At 39.1% G+C, this 20,000-nt stretch overlaps 1 protein-coding gene and 1 long non-coding RNA gene across 26 annotated transcripts in view; one reads left to right on the top strand and one right to left on the bottom strand.

The window, feature by feature from the left end:
• LOC309342620 overlaps positions 1–18,025 on the top strand; it is a 59,652-nt gene extending 41,627 nt beyond the window's left edge. Inside the window, exons 2-5 of one of the 3 annotated variants that reach the window (XR_014156917.1) lie at positions 7,021–7,148; positions 13,117–13,256; positions 16,098–16,221; positions 17,110–18,025. This is a non-coding gene — a long non-coding RNA (uncharacterized lncRNA). Of the gene's footprint in view, positions 1–7,020; positions 7,149–13,116; positions 13,257–15,516; positions 15,959–16,097; positions 16,222–17,109 lie in introns of those variants that run through there. The other 2 variants (XR_014156918.1, XR_014156919.1) reach the window with 2 other exon arrangements.
• Positions 1–20,000, bottom strand: part of EBF3 (EBF transcription factor 3) — a gene marked incomplete at its 3' end in the record, with an annotated part of 663,555 nt that overhangs the window by 474,255 nt on the left and 169,300 nt on the right. For 7 of the 23 annotated variants that reach the window (XM_081863247.1, XM_081863258.1, XM_081863263.1 and 4 more), the window contains 5 exons: positions 19,158–19,223; positions 18,100–18,277; positions 16,766–16,954; positions 16,111–16,308; positions 13,198–13,331 (listed from right to left, as the gene is read on the bottom strand). In XM_081863247.1, the coding sequence (XP_081719373.1) occupies positions 13,198–13,331; positions 16,111–16,308; positions 16,766–16,954; positions 18,100–18,277; positions 19,158–19,223 (765 nt within the window). Of the gene's footprint in view, positions 1–4,279; positions 4,672–13,197; positions 13,332–16,110; positions 16,309–16,765; positions 16,955–18,099; positions 18,278–19,157; positions 19,224–20,000 lie in introns of those variants that run through there. The other 16 variants (XM_081863265.1, XM_081863266.1, XM_081863269.1 and 13 more) reach the window with 7 other exon arrangements.

Below are 20,000 nucleotides of genomic sequence, written 5' to 3'. Positions count from 1 at the left end.
TTAGGGCCCAGTTATTTAAAGAACTACCTCTTCCTGAAGTTTTGCCCATCAGAGATCCAACAGGTAGGCCCTTTTGGTTATTCAACAACAAATAACCAGAAAACTCATGGCAGAGTCTTCCCAGTTATATCTCCTCGACCGTCTCTTCAGTCCATCCCACTTAAAGTTAGCTGAGTGGTGACACTTAGCAGCTTTCAGTACTGGTCAAAAACTATTTTGTTCCGCTAGTCTTTTGTATGAATCTTATTTGGCTTACATTTCTGAGTATAACTGGAGAACTATGTTTATTATGGCTATCTGTGACCTATGGCTTTGAAATGTTTTTAATGAATTGTATAGTTGTGACCTGCTCTGAAATCATCCATTATAAAGGAGAGGATATACATTTTATTTTTTAAAAGAATAGACATAGCTGTGGATGTTTTTTCTCCTGATTTGTTGCGACAAAAGCAGGATTTGCTCTTTTTAGAATCTGATTAAATGCCCAGTAAAATGGAAATGCTTTAGTTGGTTTCTTAGAGTTAGGATTTTTTTCGATAAAATGCACAAAATTTGAGCAATTAAGTAGATGCTCATGGGTCATCTATTTTCTAGGAAGGGAAGTTATATATATCCATATTTGTCCACACAGGGTCAAACTATTAATAAAGGGTTTTAAAAATGAATATTGTTTACTGACATACATAAATTGAACTGTTGCTCTAAGTCAGGGGTCAGCAAACGTTTTCAGCAGGGGGCCAGTCCGCTGTCCCTCAGACCTTGTGGGGGGCCGGGCTATATTTTGGGGCTATATTTTGGGCTATATTTGGGGGGAAATATGAATGAATTCCTATGCCCCACAAATAACCCAGACATGCATTTATATAAAAGAACACATTCTACTCATGTAAAAACACCAGGCAGGCCCCACAAATAACCCAGATATGCATTTTAAATAAAAGGACACATTCTACTCATGTAAAAACCCACTGATTCCTGGATCATCCACGTGCCAGATTTAGAAGGCGATTGAGCCAGATCCAGCCCCTGGGCCTTAGTTTGCCTACCCATGCTCTAAGCTATTAAACTCATATTGCATTAAAAGGCAGAAGAATGCAACATTGTTTTGCATATTGGTGCTTTTTGTGACTAAAACACAGAGATGAGTAAGGGAGCTTGGGGCAATGGCTTTTCCAAGCAACTTTGGTGCCATGCAAGGAAACATCATACTAGTACATCATAAAAAGTAATGCAATTTTACTTGATGCCATTGTGGCTTTTGCACAAATAAGTCTTTATCCCCACCACCTGAACACATCTTTGTACTCTTCCAGTCACCTGCATAAGCATCACGATGCCCAGCAAAAGCAGTTACCTGGGTGCACCCTAGTACGGAGGCGACTGCTATTGTTTGACATGTCTGAATTCACTTTATCACAGGGAGAACTCATATGTGCATATTTATCAGTGAATGAAAGCAACATTTAAGGCTGCAGTCCTACCCTCACTTACTTGGAAGTAAGCCCTGCTGAATTCGACAGGTTAAGGTTGCTTAGGACATAGAATTGTGCTGTCAGTGCGATGTAGTGCGGGGGTATGTGACAAACTTATCACAAGTAGAACACAACAGCATTTTTTGCTTCACCTGACATCAGGTCAAACACAGCCGTTTTCACTGGAAACAGCTCACAGAAGCTCAAGTGATGAAACATCTAGTGTTGTACGTGAACATAGAAGTGAACCCTTAGTTAAGCCTGGGGGGGGGGGTACATTCTTAACACTTTCAGAATGAAATTAACAGTCCCAGCTGTTGGTGGCTTGTGTTTTCGGCTTTTTTAATAATCAAACCTGAAAAATTACCAGAAGTGAAATTCACAGACAAGAAATACTTTAATTAAATATTGTGTAAAATGAACATTTTTATACAGTTAAATATCTGAAAAATGTACAGATAAAACAATCTTATTGTAGGGTCTTTAACAGTAAAATCTACCATTTAGTGAAGTTTTCCATTTGGAGACAATGAAGCAATGAGTGCATTGACTAATTAATCTAAAACACAAACAGATTGCGTTTATGAAGAAACTTGCAAACTTTCTTAAGATGTACATATGACCTTCTTTTTAAGATCAAAACCTTACTTATATAAAATAAAACTGAGGCAATTCAGTTTCAAAGTGACTTCTTAGGCTTTCCCACTTAGCTAACCTTATTGGCTAATTATTTGTGATATATCGTTTCAGTTTTCAAACCTTTTATAAATGTTTCCTGAAAATGTGCATTTTTCGTATTTAAAAAATGGTCCCTCCTTTTTGCTCAGAACTTTAATTCTGCTGCAGTTTGCAAAAAAAAAAATGTTTTTGCAGTGCTGCATTTACAAAGCATTTAGTGCAAAGAAAGAAAGCAGGGGACCAGCTGTCTAAGGATTGGCACTAACAGGCACGATATTATTGAAGAGGTCATTCCAGTTTATAAATTACAGTCAACGCTGTAGGTCTTGCTACCAAAAAAGGGGGGGTGGGTGGAATCTGTAAATAAAACAACCTATAAAAATTGTGCACGATCCGAATTGCATACAAGCCTTTCTCTCTGTTAAACAGTGCTGGGTTACAGAATATGCAGAGTGCAGCAGAAAGCAGACACACAAAGGAGTGACACAGTTGTACACCAGGGATGCAATCAACCAAGCACTGCTGTGGTCCTACAACCAGCCATTTTCATGGGGTTGGTAAAGCATCACCCCCCCAATAGATGAGTGCAGTAAATTAGAAGATTGTACCCCAGGTTTGTGCTTTTGTTTTTACACCATAAATCATCCAGATGAAGTAGCGATTAATTGTGGTGTAGGCCCATGATAAAACAGCACAAAAAGTTCTTCAGAAGTCTACTTTTAAGGCATCCAAGTAGTTAATGTGGCAAACACTTTTAAGTAAAACATCAGAAGTGGATTTTTATTTTATAAGCTTTTAGGCCTCTGGTTCCCCCCTCCCTCCCAGTAAACACAGTTCAGCTATGTGGCAAAGTCATGGGGTGGTGGCAGGTAAAATGACTTTTTACAATCTTTTTTTTTTTTTAAAGATAGAAAAAGAAAATAAGGCATGAGACAAAACAGGATTTTTTTAAAAAAACACAAAAATGCTAACACAAAATAGGAGAATCTTCTTTTTCTTGTGGCTGCATCACATGCACATATTCTACTAGTATTTATTACAGCCATGTGGCACAATTCCGTTTTAACTATACAACAAACAACTTTATTTCAAAATCATTTGTTCAGATAACTTAAAAATAATATAAAAATAAACAATGTTTTTTCCCTCAAAACAACAAAAAGGATGGAAAGTCCAAACAAATAACAACTTTCTGAAATACAAATGAAATGAATGAACACAAATTTATTTTAACAGAAACACATGAAGGCAGCTGTTCTTGGCTTAATGCTTTTCACAGCATCACAATACCAGTCAAATGACGAAAAAACATACATACAAGGGGGGAGAAAATGATAAAAAGCAATATACAAAATTTCAAAGATAAATACAATATTTATAATCAATATGTTACAAAATAAATTCCCTTGGTAGATTGCAAGTGTTTATGTGAAAGAAAGTGTTGTAATGTATGACTATTTTATTCCTTATCTTTATAAGGAATAAAATTTTCTGATCTAAATATTTAAGTGGATCTGAAAAAAATTCAAGACAAGTGTATAAATATTTAGCTACAACTTTGGCAAAATCACAAAAGTCTACAATTTTATAACCACATACAAAACACATTAGGGAAGAAGGATCTAGAAGTCAAAAGGACAATTTTCTGGTACAAGAAACATAGACTTCACAGTAGCCTAAGAATGCAATAGTATACAGTGCTAGCAAAAGTTGAAAAAATGTTGCAGATCACACTTGCTTAACAGGAAGCTCTAGCAGTGGAAGTATATTTTTTTAACCAACAGACAGTAGCATTTTTTTTCTCTGTCAGTGTGCTTGTTGAAGGCAAGAGAATTCAATATCAAAGTTACAATTTCTAACTACAATAAGTTACAAAGTTCCATTTCCTTAAGATGAAGTTAAGCAATGATAAACCCTCCCACCCTCCCTAGCTCCCAAAATTTTCCCAAATCATATATTCATCCTTTTTTTCCAGTTTTGATGGCTCATACCTCCTTGGCCCCCTTTTTTCACCACAAAAAAATATTTCACATTATAGAGATACACAACCATTGTGAATCTAGTTATGAGTACAGAAAAATGTTTTGGAGGCGTTTTTCATCAGTGTTTCATGATAATCAAAATGGTGCATCCACAAAGTTTTTCCCGACACATAGCAAGTACTAGACATAGCCAAGACGTAATCAGAAACTTTATACAAAATAGGCGTCGCTTTTTCCTTATTCTTCAGGATCAAGAAATGTGAAAATAAGAGAGAAGTTCAGTTAATAAATGGAATAGTTCATGAAGAAGTTGATTGTTTGCATGTTGATTCTTAGTAGTTTAAATAAAATCTTTAAACAAAGTTTTTTTGTTTTTTTTTTGTAGCATTTCAATGTTTTGCTGATTGTATTTTGAAGATACTGTTTCCATCAGCATGTCTTATATACTAAACTTGTCCCCTAAAATCTTCTGAAGCTTGGTGCTACGGTAGGTAAACAAAAATGAATTTACATTGGCGGGACTACAAGCCCAGACATAGCTGAAAGAAAGAGAAAAAAAACTATTAAATATGTGTATAAGCATTATTAGAACTTGCAAAGAAGAAGGAAAAAAATCCCACCATGCACAAATATTTCCCAGAAGTACCAACTTCCACAAAACATTTAGGGACACCACCAAACCTATTTCACATAATATATGGGCTGTGATCCAGAGGACTGTGGCTGGCGGGTGGGAGAATACAGCTCCTGCCGCTTTGCAGGCAGATATGTATGTTCTTGCCAAAGTTATGTGCTGGATTAGTGGTGTGAAACATTTCCACATGTGAAACAGATCCTCTGCATGCAAGAGTATTGCACCAGGAAATGAGCTGTGATGCATACAGAAGTTGATTACTGCATGTAGATCATCATCTCTGGATCACAGAGCATGATAGGATGTGTGTGTGTGTGTGTGTGTGTGTTTTCTTAAAATCTGGGTGGACTGCTGATGGACATTTTCAACCTTTAATATTACAACATAGTTTGCATGCAGTAGCTGCCAGACTGTTTTTGTCATCTGTTACTAGTATATCAGGCTATCCAATGAGGGAAGGGGTTTTGTTTTCCCCACTCAAACATTTTAAATTATTTTTAAAATAGGACTTTCCTACCAGAGCATTCTGTAAAGACTTCACTTTTAAAATGAAAAGGATTCTGACATTTTTTTGTGCAAAGCATCCTGCCTCCCACATGTGTGATATTTCTCTTAGCGTTTTGTTAATGGCAAACAGTGGCCCAGACTCCCTGGAGACTGCCTATGTTGACAGCTGAGAAACAACATGGTCACTTTTGGTAATGTCAGACAAGGCCAGCTCACTCACCAATCAAGGACCAGACACTTCTCAAGTTCCCTAAATGAAAATCTGACTAACCTTAGCTTTTTCTCTTTTTCCAAGCACTCAAGCCTAAGCCTAATTTTGACATTCTGTTAATTGTACTTTATCCTAATAGTATGCTGACTTTAATAAGTCAATGACTTTCTGAGATCAAAGTCAAGTATAGTACACCTGCTTTGGAATCTGTCAAAGCACTATAAAAAAGACATGAGATTAAAATCTTCCACTTGCTAGTTCAATTTGTTTCTTAAAAATGCTTAGAGCCCAATCCCTTGTTAGTCTGTGTGCACCACACAAAGCTCAGGTTCAAGGTACCCAGTAGTGATGCAAAGAGATCTGAGTCCCTTTGTTCTGGCACTGGGAACTGGCACCAGCCCCTGGATTTAGGTGAGTAGCCACCACTGTTGCTACTTCAGCACTGGGAGAATACTATGCAGAGCACTTAGGAGAGACAAGTCATTTGGTGGCCCCCTGTGTCTCGTCCAAGAATGGGTCAGTAGACCCTAATGCATGTGTCAGCAAAGACCTGTAACAGGGATTTTCTCTGGATATTAAAAGCGATGGGGGCACACTTTCCTAATACTGGACGCTGTGGTAGCTGTGCCGTACATATGGTATATCAAGGGAAAGGACTGGGCTTGTTAAACAGGGAAAAGCTAAATTTTGTCATTATGTTCTAGTTATCTCCTTGGCAAGAGTATAATTTGGACTGTTTTAACCTTATGGTGTTTAAATTTTGTCTTGATCATTCTCATTAATTTATGTACAAGAAACATTAATACATTTTTGATGTAGTGATGCGAACTTCAATTTCCCAGTTCATTAATCTCAAAAAATATCAATTTATCTCAGATTTGCTGTTGCGGGTTTTCCTGAAAGCTGGTTGTATTTCTTATGTAATACTCTCTCTTTGTCTGGCCACCCATGTACTGTATATACTAGAGTATAAGCCGACCTGAATATAAGCCGAGACACGTAATTTTAGCACAAAAAACTGGGAAAACTTATTGACTCGAGTATAAGCCGGTTCACCACATCACAAACCTGGTGGTGGCGACAGCGGCGGAGGAAGAACAAGCAGCCCCAAAGGGCTGCTTTTGGGTTGCTCATTCCTCCGCCGCCGCCAGCGGCAAAGGGCTCCTTTCGAGCTGCTCGTCCCTCCACTGTCGCCTCTGCTGCTTGCAAGAGCAGGCATAGGAGCTGCGGTTGGGAGAGGCGCAGTGCAACACCTCTCCCAACTATGGCTCCTGTACTGAGTCATGAAGCAAAGGAGGAACATAATTTAGGAAGGGCAGATAGGAATGGAGATAGGCTTTTCCTCTTGCCCGGGAGTGCCACAGACATGCTACCTATTTCACTAGCAGCCCCTGTGCAGTTGATTGACCATATTGTAATATATGCATGCCAATGTGTCACAAAGGGTGACTCAGTAACCCTTGTACATGTGTGGTCCCACTGACTAAAATTCAGATTCATGGGAGTAGTGGTGCTCATGGATTCCTTTCCCCACAGAACAGATGGAACGATGAGGATGAGTTGAATGTCTGTGTTGAGCAGTAGCTCCATGAATTCTGCTGCTCTACCCATGGACCTTTGGCTTAGGGGAAGAACAGCATGCAAGACAGCCCTCACCCTATGCGGTAAGTCTTGTTTTCTCATACAGTTCGCAGCTTGCTTGTAAAATACTGGTCGATGATTTATTTTTTTCTAGAGAAAAAAAAACAATGCTGGGGGGCGGGGTAAAGTAACTTTTCTGTAGTTTTTCCACAGTGAATACTGCCAGCCTTAGATGTAACTTACGAGGTTAGGCAAATCCTGTACATGAAAGTTTTGAGCATGCCTTTGTTTACATGGAAAGATTAGTCACAGGCTTGCAGATGGAGCCTAACAACCAGACTCTCTTCCATTTCGACCCCTATGTGCCACTGCTTGGATTGCAGCCAGTTCTTGCCAGCTGTGAATTCCCCCAATATGGCAGCGTTCCAGTATATTTAGCTCCTGCACAATGCTGCCATCAGGGCTGGGAGAAACAATGCCAAATGATGGGGGCACAGTGATGTGCTGCTCACAGTTTTCGGCCAGTAAATGTTCCCTTGTGGTAACTGCAGCTCATTGGCAAGGGATGGAGCAGAGCCTTGGCTATCTGCAGCAGCAGCGAGCTCTCTCTGCCATTAATTGACAGCAATAAATACTAATAACACTATTACCATTTGGTAGCAAGTATTCTGTTAAATTAGGGCCAACAGTGGTGAATGCAACATTCAGCCAATTTTCACCTTCCTGTATTGCCAATGAAATAGCTGCACAGAAGAGGAAACATGGTTCCAATAGTCTCCATGGCCCATTTTTTTAAAAAAATGTATATAAAATGCAGTTTAGGGTTCAGTTTAGTTGGGTATTCCTAAAGAGGCTGATGCCCTTCCTCACCATACTTCTGGGAAATTTATTTTCTCCTGAAAAAATACAGGTGTTATGTTCTCCAAAATATACAGTCTTGCAAACAGGGCATAAACTCAAAGACACTATTACCAGTGCCATCAAACACACAAGCTGATTGCTGTTTTCAGTGTACTAGTGACGACCCAACTTGGGTGACTAGAGTTTTTGACTGGGGAAACCTGGCTCAAATACCTGTAGAGGGAAGGTTGCTAGGTTAACTTGGACCAGGGACTCTTTCTTAGCCTAACCTACCTCACAGGGTTGTTATTAGAATAAACTTGAGAAAAGCAACACCCTGAGCTCCATGGAAGGAGAGGGAATACAAATGTGATGTATAAACAAATCAAGCAGGATGTGCTCTGAGCAGATATACAGGAAAACCATTGGTCCCTGCTAAAGCATGTTTCCAAACAGTCTTCAGCGCACACACGCAGCTACATATTTTTCCTCTTATTCATATATACAATCGCACATGCTCATGCATATCTCTTGCTCCTGTTGCATATAAACGTAAAAAACCCTTGTCCTTATTAACATATGCAAACAAATGCATACTCTAATCACCTTTCTAAAAACTGAGGCAAAGTTGACATGAAGAGACGGCAAAGCGTAAGTTTCTGCCAGATGCACCAAAACTCCTGATGCTACATATTCAGTGTACGTAATCTTTTCTTTCTTTTTTATTGGGTTTCTGAACCCTTCACTCTTTCAGCATCTGCCCACACCACACTGAACCTTCCCTGGCTTGCTCACAATCCTTAGATAGTGCAAACCATGGCCCGTAAATCTGACACTATCAAGGCCCCCCTTGGTTTCTGCCTGTGACTAGGGTAGAAGGCATTCACCACAGGAATACCAATTACATATAAGCCACAGGTTAGCTACATTTGGTCTAAACTCTGAGCTCATGCATATCTTGATATGACTTAACCCCATTTATTTATAGAGCTGCTTTCAAATGTATGAGCCTTTGATCACTGTCAGAGACAACATTATTTAGATACAGGTCTTTCATTTTTATACTGAACCAAAATACTTAATTTTAATCTGCAAAAAATATATATTTAGAAATCAACCCAAATTTAATATGTGAAATGTATTTTAAAGGTATGTGGTGAAATACGATTCCCACAAGTTTAGTTTCTGATTGTCGCGGAAATAGTCTTTTTTCAAAGTATTTGTCTGCAATATTCTTTCATATTTTTCACTATTGACAAAGCAGGTAAAGTAATTTAGTCTTAGGCATGATAGAACTAATAGCACAACACTTGGAAAAAAATAGTATGCTGCTTGCTTATGTTCAGGAAATATAGTGAGTGAAATGTAATGGTGACAAACTATGATGTGGACTTTCATGTTATACTGCAAGGAAGAGCAAATGAAAAAAAGGATGTTGTTTGGTCTGAAAAAGCAGAGGAGATTTACGCAGTTCATGCTGTTTTATTTATTTTGGCAAAGAATGACTCGAGCTACCCCAGTCATGCAATCTGCAATTGGCATGCTCACCTGGAAGGTGAATTAACAATTGTGCCCTCAGTGTGCTCCCAAGTGGCAAACTAGATAAGTGGCACACACTTCTGCAAACTCTCCTAGCTTAAAAGTTTTTGTGGCTACAGAAGGGAGAACCCAAGCTAATTGTGTAGTCGGTCATTCAAATGCTGCTTTATATTAGCACTTGGGTTAATATAGTGGCAGTGAATACATAGTTTGAAAGAGAGGACCAATGCTGGTTGCTGTCATATCAGCTTCTCTCTGCCACCTGCCTTCAGACTTGCACAGTGGTGTCAAGGCCATTGCCACCACAATCTGGTTTTCTGTATCCAGAAGAAGTGGAAGCAATGCCAGGGAACTGGTCCCTGAAATCATTTTCTTGTTGAAGAGTTGGAAGGCACAGGGATCATTCTCTGAGCTCCTGGGTTCCAAGTGTCAGTGGAAGAATGTGAGAGGAGATGGGCAGGTGACAGGATTATATTGTCAGTGACCACACCTTTGGTAATTGTCTGCAAGGCTGATCTGTGCATTAGACAAGCCAATAAATGCCACTGTGTGTGACTCAAATCTACATACCATTAAGACCTAATTAATAGTGTTCATTATGGACATTTCCGACTAGAGCTTCTCGCACTCGTGTCTCCCTGGTCTACAACATCGGTACCCTGCACTGTATTTGTTGATCAACATAGGTATTAGTTTTGTGCATGCAGGGCGGAAGGAGTGCAATAAAGACTACCTGGTGTCTTAGCGGGAAGGAAATGGAACCAAATATCTTAAATCCATAGTTTTGCTGGCTTAATATCCCAACTGTGTTCTTTTATTGTAGTTATTGGGAGTTTGGAACAGTGGTCATTAGCATTGCTGAGGAAGCAGAATTCCCAGCATGGGAGGATTATCTTATTCCTGTGCCCTAACCCTACTGTATTGAGCACAGGAGAGATGCCATAGCAGAAGCACCATACCTGAGGCGATAATTTGCTTTGCTCATTTAATTTTTAAGGTGACATGAAAGAAGCAGCAAATGTACTGCCCTGTTCTGTCTCTGCATGGGAGCCCACAGAAGACAAGGCAGCCCCTTAGGAGAGAGCAGGCTAGCCATAAACTGTTCAGGTCGGAGTCACAGGACCATGGATAGCTCTAAATTGGTAATTGCTCTGACAAGATCTGGAGCACAGCTAAAGCCTTCCACCCCTCTTTACTCAGGTTGCCCTTCTCAGATTCTGACCACTTCCTGAGAGATACTGTATACTTAAAGCGGTAGACTTCTGGCCTGGCGCTCCCACCTTACTCACTGTAGACACTGATAAGCAGGGCACTGTGAATGTGAGCCCCCCTGCCCTAGTGTAAAGAGTACTGGGTTCTCCAGGGATTTTATCTCGGGAGGTTCCACTCCAGAGGTCTTTGGTTCAGTGGGATACTAGCTGACAGGTTCTAGCTCAGGCTCAGGTTGGTGTCTGAGTCTAGGTCCAGCATATTTGAAAATTTTGCTGCCAGTCCTCTTAACCTGGCATGCTCCTCCTCTGTGTCAAGCCACTGCTCATGGTTGGGATCATGACACAAACTAGCCATTCCTAAAATGCCAATGTTTGCTTCAGCTGAAATTTGCTTAGCATACGATAGCTGTATTTGCACATAATAACAACAAAAATAAAATTCAGTGTTCAGGCTTCAAGCACAGCTATGATTGGTTTTAACTGATTATGATGTATGTTCTGGCCCAAACTAGTTTTTAATGTGAATGTGCAGCATGCTGGTACAAAATGCTGAAAAGGTATTGCTCCAGTCCTCCCATGCTCTTGCCATGCAGCTGAGAAACAAGCTAGGATTTCACTTGTTGTGATATCAGAACCTGGACTCGTGTTTTGTTCCATCAAAAGAAACCACAAACAGTAAGCTAAGAACAACTGTTGGTTACCACTCGTGGTTTGTTTGTAGAGAAACAAACCATGAGCCTGGCTCTGGACATTGTGACAGCCAGACTCAGGATTGTTTCCTGGTGGTGTAGCAGAAGTAGGGAAAAGCAGAGCAATAACTTTTCAACAGCATGCACCAACACATGGAGCATTCACATTAAATAACAATTGATTTTTATCTGTTTTTAATGTAACACGTAAACCAGGCCACCATCTTTAACGTTTCCTGGTTCAAACTAGGAACCATAGTTTCTTGAAATAGATTGTGAAAGCTTCTCATCTCCTCCTCGTGGCCATGTCAGAGGAGGAGCAGGGAAGGGCAAGAGCATGAGGCTTTCATGTGTAGAATGATAAAATATGGTTTAGCATTATGGGCAGGTTCGTTTTTGGACTGCTTCACACGTGTGTGTACTTCACTAAATTGCAAATGGTTCAATGACTAAATTCCTTTCACAGAAAAGTAATTTGCTTAAGGTGAAGTAAGCTATGGTTTGTGATCACTGATAGTACATTCAAACATGTTTGATGCATTTGATTCCCAACTACTCTTGCTTTCTGCTTATGGCATGCTAGATTCAGGACAATTTAGGTTAAATGAGTTTCTATGAGTAGAGACAATTCAAACATGAGTGTGTACATGGGTGAGCTTGCTTTTAAGTTAGGGAGGGTGTGGAAAAAATCTGTGGGACCTTTCTGGCTCCATAAGAGTGGCTGTAAATGTCCACCTCTTTGGTGCCATCTGAGCTGTTCAACACAAGATCAGTTTATTTCATCAGCACAGCTGAAAAACTATGATTTCTGAAACTATTAGAATAATTTTATATTAGCTTATATTTGTCACCAATGTTGTATTTCAAATGCTGCATTTTTTTGGACAGCAAAGTAATTTGGGGAAATGGTTTAATGTGTCAGTAAGAACGTCAGGCTTTAGAAGTGACCAGGATTAATAGGATCCTAGTGTCAAAGTTTAATTGCATTTGCCCATCAAGCTTTAATACTAATTTATTAATTGGCAAGATAAAGTATCAAATACCCAATAAGTCTGCCTTTTTTTCTTTACTTATTTACACTTTTGCCAAACTATATAATTAAAAACAACCACACAATTTAAGCACTTAGGTAGGTGGAAAGAAGTTTGGATATTCACCAAGGGCCACCAAAAGAAACCATTATGGGCCTCCACATCATTACAGTCTCTAACAGAATAAAATGGAGGTTGAACCTACCAAGTATACATTTGGGGCCCATAAGGGAAAATCCTATTTTCTTTTTTCAAGATGCCCTGTTCACTGCGTTTTTTTCACACACCCAGGCAAATCATGTCCTTGGTTTACTATCATATAAATTGAAGGTCTGTCCCTGAAGCTACTCTCAAGAGAAATGTTAAAGGTGGAATTATCAAAGTAACTAAATGGTTTAGGAGCAAAAGTTTCACACATGCTGCTTTAGCACATTTTTTAAAAAATAACTTCACCCCTGGTTTTTTTGTAATAACAGAAGCTACCTATGGGTGTGTAGGTTACAATGAATGCATTTTGTTTATTTCTAAAATTTATATACCTGTTATTCCAGCCTGTGGTGTACATATCTAAAATAACTTCATCCAGCAAGCAACACAACAAAATCCAAACCTAATGATGGGACAATGCTACCTTGCATTTACATTGAAAATGCCCATATGTACCTCACTAGACAGAGAAGTGTAGGTCAGTCCTTCTCTCTGGGGAGATACGTTTATGATTCAATCTTGGTTTTCATGTAGGGCTGCTCAGTACTGGACAGCATGGTGGGGGTGGCGGAGCTTACCTGAGCTCCAGTCAGTTGCGTTGATGCAAATGTACTGTCAAGGACCCTGGATTTCACCATACCAAGCGTCCCACTGCATTTTCCCTCTAGCTTCTGGTAAGTAGTAGCAACATGACTGACCACAGGTCAGGTGAGCATCCCCTTCCCCACCATGAGAGAGATTTTTACGATCTAAAGAGAAACCAGAGTATGCCATCTGCAACTGGGACTGCTTTTTAAGGAAATACTTCCTGTAAAAATACCAAGGTGGTACCTGTGTGATTGCCTCATTCTGCATGCGGTTTTTATTCCCCACCCCACCCCAAAAAGCCCACCCTCTGACCCAATGAGTACAGGAAATTTTGCTCTTCAGAATTCTGGAAATTTGTTTTGTTGCCCTAGTGCAGCTGCAGCATTGGAGGGATGAATGTATTTAAACGTACTGTTGATAATATACTATTTCATAACACTACGCTTCCACTCCCCCCGCCTTCCTTACATCGTTAGAACTGGCCCAAACTATGTGCATTCTTCTACAGAAAAACAATTTGCTGTGCATAGGTGCAATGGAAGTTTTGTAATCTCAGTGCTAAGGAAAATCTGAGGAAAGTCTGTGAATTTGAGGTAACTCTTGGGAACAGACAATTATACTGAGGCAGTCAAGAGAAATTTATTGGAAGAAGGTTTACATATTCAGTAAACTGTATTCATAATTACCTCTCACATTTCCTGAGATCAGTGGTAGATCTTGGAGGAGGAGGCCTTTAAAGGATTCCTAAATTGGTTTGGGGTTTTTAAACTACAGCCAGGAGGGAGGAAGAAAGGTCTGAGGCACTGGTAAATTTCCAGAGACTCCTGCATAGAACAATGGGAGAAAGGAGGGATTTAGGGTCTTTCTCCCATGATGCCACAGAAAAGGGGAGGAGAGGAAGTGACTTGACATATTTCCAGTAAGTGGGAGGGGAGGAGCTGAAAGAGAAGAAGTGGGAGTGATAGAAGTTAAAGAATGCAAGGGATGGTGGAGATCATGAAGGGAGAACCTGGTTTGTCTTCCAACCCTGAAAACTCAGGAATTCCCTCACCCAGCTAGGGTGTGCATCAACTCAGATTCTACAATCTGCTATCCCAAGTGTACCTCTCAATTCAAATGTAAAGTTGGGAGTGTGATTATTTCCTCACAAGTGGAAGCAAAAGCTCTGCTCAGGAAACATAAATTGGGATGAAAGAAATACCCCTTTGCTAAACTTTTATTGAAATGGTTGCAGATTTCTAACAAAATTTACAAACCCTGAACTTTGCACCTTACATTTGTTATTAAAGTTTTTCTTCCGTTTTTTTAAAAATTAACTAGCTTCACCAAATGCATATTTATTTCAAGAGAAGAAACAATTCTATTCAGAGGCTCCTGTTGAAGTAATTTGCAGGTAAACAAGCAAACAAAGTTTGCTGGGGTTATGCATATGTGTTTAGATGATAAGGACCAGAGATTTCAAAACTCTCAACACTTGCTAATGCTTTAATGACCTGATCAGAGGCAAACAAGGAGTTGCCTTTGGCCCTCTCTGACAGACAGGTGCTTTTAGGCAGCAATCCTATCCAGCCTTTTCACCAAAGACTCTGTAAGTACAAACGTACCCACATTTCTTTGTGAACCTTAGGATCTTTTCAGTATTGCAGATTATATTCCTGATTTTTTAATCTTAAAATAGAATACAAAAATGTTTGAGTTCAAACATTAGAAAAATAAGGTAGCACACAGACCAGTTAGTTGGTCTGGACAGCTTGTATATTTCCATCACTGGCTATTTTACAGGTAATTGAGATAAAAAAATCCCTAAGGGGTAGCATCTTTATTGGCATAAATTAGATTGATCTTCTCAAGTCGTTTTCCAGTCCTACCAATGATATTTATACATCTAAAGGTATACTCAGTGCTAATGTTGAAATATATGATGATCATGATATTCGCTTTATAAGACCAAGAGCTTAAAATGTAAATGTATGCCTTTGTGATCCAGGACTTTTTATTCTTTCCTGATACTCAGAAAGTGAATGGCGGCTGCAGTGTAAATAAATCAATACTAGTTGTGCTCCATTCCACCCAGGCTGTGCTGTGTTAAGTGCTCAGAGCATGTTTTTTGGTGTCCGTTAAGAGTTTCAGTTCAGGCTGGCTCAATTGAAGCAGGTTTTGGTTCTGCGTTGAAAAAGGTATGGCAGTGATATACATGCAAAGCAGTCTCTTTAATAAGAGACTTTGCAGTTGTTTCGGCTCCCTCTATAAATTTTCACACTTAGTATTAATGACTGCAAGTGGCTATGTAAATTATACAAGCTATTTTATAGTTATTTGTCCTGATTTTCCTCTTTTTATGGACAGTTTAGCTGGAATAAGTTCCAATAAGAGCACAAAAACTTCATTAGGAATCTTGAGGGTGAACAAAAGCTACGTTGAAACAACAGCTTCAAACGTCTGTAAGGATCTTCAAGTTTCAAATAGTGACACAAGTAGGAGAAACAGCACATCTTGAAATGCTGCCGATTAAAATGTGTCTATCAAAAATGCATGCAGTATAAAGAAGAAAAAGGAACACATCTGATCTGTGAGAGACATTCAGGGTTGTGTGTTTATTTTTAAAATTAATGCACGAAACCTTAAGGGGAAATGCTGGAAAAACAGCTAGTATTTCTTCTAATGCAAAGCTTAAAGTTTAACCACTATATGGTAAAATGGTTGGCTATGTTTTGTGCTACTGTATTTAATACCAAGGTCTTGCCCCTGCAATGCAAAGCCATTTAAAAAAATAAAAAATAAGCACCTCGTTTTTGAAGTCTGGGGTTTTGTCTTTTAATATTTGCCAATAAAAATACTTCCTTTTCCCTTTTAGATCTAAAAAGGTTAGGTTCTAGTGTTTTGTTTTTAAAAATAATAATCTGCAATTACACAAAAAAATGATACAGAGATCCAGCTCACCTTGAAGTCCATTTCCATTTGCACTGGTGCAAGATGGTGGAGGAGAAGCTTGGGGCCTGACAACAGGAGCAAAGGCGCTCTTTTGTTTCACTGCAGAGATGACATTGGCAGGTGAGAATGAGAAAATGCCGTGTGTACTGCTACAGTTTGAAGGGAGGGTGACCGAAGAGGCTGCCATGGTAGGGCTTGACGGCACTACTGCAATAAAGCAAAAATAATCAGGACTCATATTGTGGATTTTATGGCAAACATGGAGGGAAGGGGGGAAAAAGAGATTGATAGGGCCTTGTCTCTCTTATAATAGCGGGGGGAAATTATATATGAAAAAATAAAAAGCTTTGGCTTGCCACACTCTGGATAACAGGCAAACTCTTTTGTGTTGGACCTTGGTTGCAGATTTTGTAGTCCAATCTAGTTCTTTTTTTCTTTTCTCTTTTAACCAAGATTATTGTTTGGCATATACCAATATATGTGCCATGGTTTTTTTAATTGGTTTTTGTTTGTTTTTTAAATGTCCAGCCTCCAGAGTCACCCCTCCTTTTATCCAGTAGCTCACATTGTAGAAAAATCAAAATAAAGTAAATATATATATATATATATTGTAACAAATAAAAAATCTATGTAATGGCTACATGTACCAGAAAAAGACACTTACTGCCATAAGGGGAGTTAGCTGAAGAGCCATTAAGAAATCCAGGGGAACCAGGTACACCAAGATTGGGCATGCCAGCATTGCCATATCCATTCATGCTATTGCTGACTGTGTTGTAATTCGACTGCTGAGGAGTACTGCTCGGAACATATCCTCGCGGGGAAACACTGCTTGTGTTGCGACTGTAACCTACTGTGTTAGGTGGAGAGAAAGAGAGAAAAACCCATCCCAAGAAAATAGTTATTATTTAGGGGGGTGAAGGGTTTCCCTTCTGCATCATACATTACACACTTTTAATTGATTGCACAGCTTTGGTCTAAGTTGTCTGCTACTGCCCTATCATCAAGTTCAAGATAACCCTATCACGCCAACCCTACTTAAATCATCGAGGATCATTCTATGTTGCCTCTGCTCCTGGCAGAGAAAGCCAACAAAAAGCTTCCTTCGATCCAATTGTGTCAGCTTCCGTCACATTTGTCTTCAGTGGTAATTATCAGAAGGCTTGGTTGCTGGTTTGTACCAACATGCTGAACGAACTTTCAGCCTTTTCGGGACTTCAAATGCCAAAATTGGCAGAAACAGGAGGGGAAGGGCTAAAAATAGAAAGGAAAGACCTGTTTGCTGCAAAAAGCTGCTTTTTATTTTAATCTTCAATGTTACAACTGATATTTTTACACACTAAATATAAGCAAGTGCTCCCACTGGGTGCCCATGCTTCAGTGAAAACCAGCCTGGATTTATTTATGATATCAATATGACAAGTAAGTTCAACAGACACACATAATTTGGACAGTAGCAAGAATTTAGTGGCCCTGATCCAGGAATATTACGCTGCAATCCTATTCATGCTTACACAAAAGTTAAGTCTCACTGCGTTCAACTGGACTCACTCCCTTATTAAGCACATTTAGAATTGTGGCATCAGACAGAACGTACTTGCTCTGTTGATCTCTGCAAGGTTTAGGCACAACTGTCTTTCGCTATATTAGAGGTTAATATGTTTCTAATTAATCAGTTATGTTATAAGCAATAATATAGATTATCATGTTTTATAATAATACTTATGGCATTCTTCCAAGTAAATGGCCATAGGATTACAGCACCGAGTAGACATGTAGAAAATTGCACTGTTAATTCTTATAAGCTTTTTGTATTTTATTCAATATTTTCAATAAAGATTCTGTATCGTAAAGCAAAAAATAAACTTCAGTGAATATAATTGGTACACCTGTGGTTAATTGAATGCATGAATCTACTGAAGGAGGAAGATGCAATATACTGATCAACGTCAAGAATATCCAAAACTTTGGATACATAATTATTAAAACTTCACATACCTTGGTCATTAGCTTGTGATGTTTCTGAAACATTAACTGCTAGCTGGCTGCTAAATGAATTTACTCCCATCATGCCAGTATGAGCTGGGGTGTTGGCAAGTGTTGGAATCTGATTGTGATTGCGTGGCACACTGTATAATGCTTCTGCAATATCTGCTGCTCGTTTCAGAATTATTTCCTGCAAAATTGTAAAAGAATTAATTTCAAGTAAGTAATACAGTGTGCTTGTTTCACCACATTCTCTAATTGTGTGGTGCAGGTTAATCTAAGATTATAGTAGGCACTGAAGGATGCCAGAGTTCTTGATAAAATTTACAGCCTCTTTCATTTGGCAAATTGCTGTACATATTGCTGTAAACCTTACCAGTGGTGACTCTAAAGAGATAAATAGTACAAATATCCCATCTAGCATTTCGGCTAGTGTGGCATTTAAAGAAGAAAAAAGTACTTTACTTGGAAAATGCAGCAAAATTATTTCCAGTAGTTTGCAACACAATACACATTTATCTGCCGCGTAGTAAATTTAGCTAGCGATTTCCATTAGCCACCAATATATTGGACCACTTTTAAGCTTAAGCATTTGGCACATATAGTGGTACCTCTAGTTATGAACTTAATTCGTTCTGGAGGTCCATTCTTAACCTGAAACTGTTCTTAACTAGAGGCGTGCTTTCGCTAATGGGGCCTCTTGCTGCCGCTGCACCGCCGGCACACGATTTCCGTTCCCATCCTGGGGCAAAGTTCTCAACTCGAGGTAATGCTTCCAAGTTAGCGGTGTTTGTAACCTGAGGCATTTGTAACCTGAGGCGTTTGTAACTCAAGGTACCACTGTATTCTTAATTACCACTTGTGATAGGAAAATAAGTTTGGAAAAGAAAATGGTAAATGAATCTCAATTCTCATTAAGATATTGCTTCATATCACCACCCTTAAGGTAGCTGGGAAAATAATGTGGTGCACTGGAAGAACACATCAATGTTTTGCCAGGTTTGCAAAGGGCAGCTGCCCATTCGCTACATTGTGTGCATGTGACTATATATGCACATGAGAGGACCCACCTGGTTGTTGTGGGGCATGCCATACAGGGCTTCAACAAGGTCAGCTGCTCTTTTAAGTAATACTTCCTATAAATTAAAAACAACAACAGTAAATTGCTTTTCACTTAACACTGAAATAGTTCATCAGAACAAAGGCAATGGAAAAACAAACATACCCAACACTACAAACAGGCTGTGGCATCTGTCCGTACCGAATACCTGATAACTGGGCAGAGTATAATAGCCTGATGCCATTGTTATATTTAGTTGGAGGTATCACAGAGATAGGAAGGTGTTTTGTTTTGGAAGGAAACAGTGTATGTGGTTTAAAGTCAAAGTTAGATATGAGCCTAAAAATAATAATGCATTTTATATCCAGCTGTTCAATTATGACTGACTAGAAAAGGTGTTTGCTGCTGTAGCATGTAGCTCTGGTGTTGAATTAGTGAAATCAGTGCTTGAGGTTTAATGATGTAGTCTTATGGGTATTAAACAAACAAACACATGGTAGAGATATGAAAGGCACAGGCATCACATTTGGCTGTTAATTCCTAGCACTTTAGTGGTGAAGAACAATAAGTAATTTTCCATATCTTAATTAAACTGGCAGAGTCCTTAAAGACAACATCTCACCCCTAATTCATGCCCCAAATTTGCAAGTGAGTTCAATGCTTATTCCTCTTTATTTTGAACAATAAAGTGAATTAACTTGGGTTAATCTAGTTCTTTCATAATGACATTAAGAAATTTTTCAATTAACCTCTTTGACTGCATGTTGTAAAGGACTTCATAAATGACTTCACATTCAGAGAGTGTTGAGTACTTGTGCCTGGGGGCATGGATGCACTGAATTTTGTCTTATCC

The sequence above is a fragment of the Podarcis erhardii genome, assembly GCF_964252035.2.
Source record: "Podarcis erhardii genome assembly, chromosome: 5".
Taxonomy (NCBI): domain Eukaryota; kingdom Metazoa; phylum Chordata; class Lepidosauria; order Squamata; family Lacertidae; genus Podarcis; species Podarcis erhardii.
This window is presented reverse-complemented; position numbering and strand designations above follow the sequence as displayed.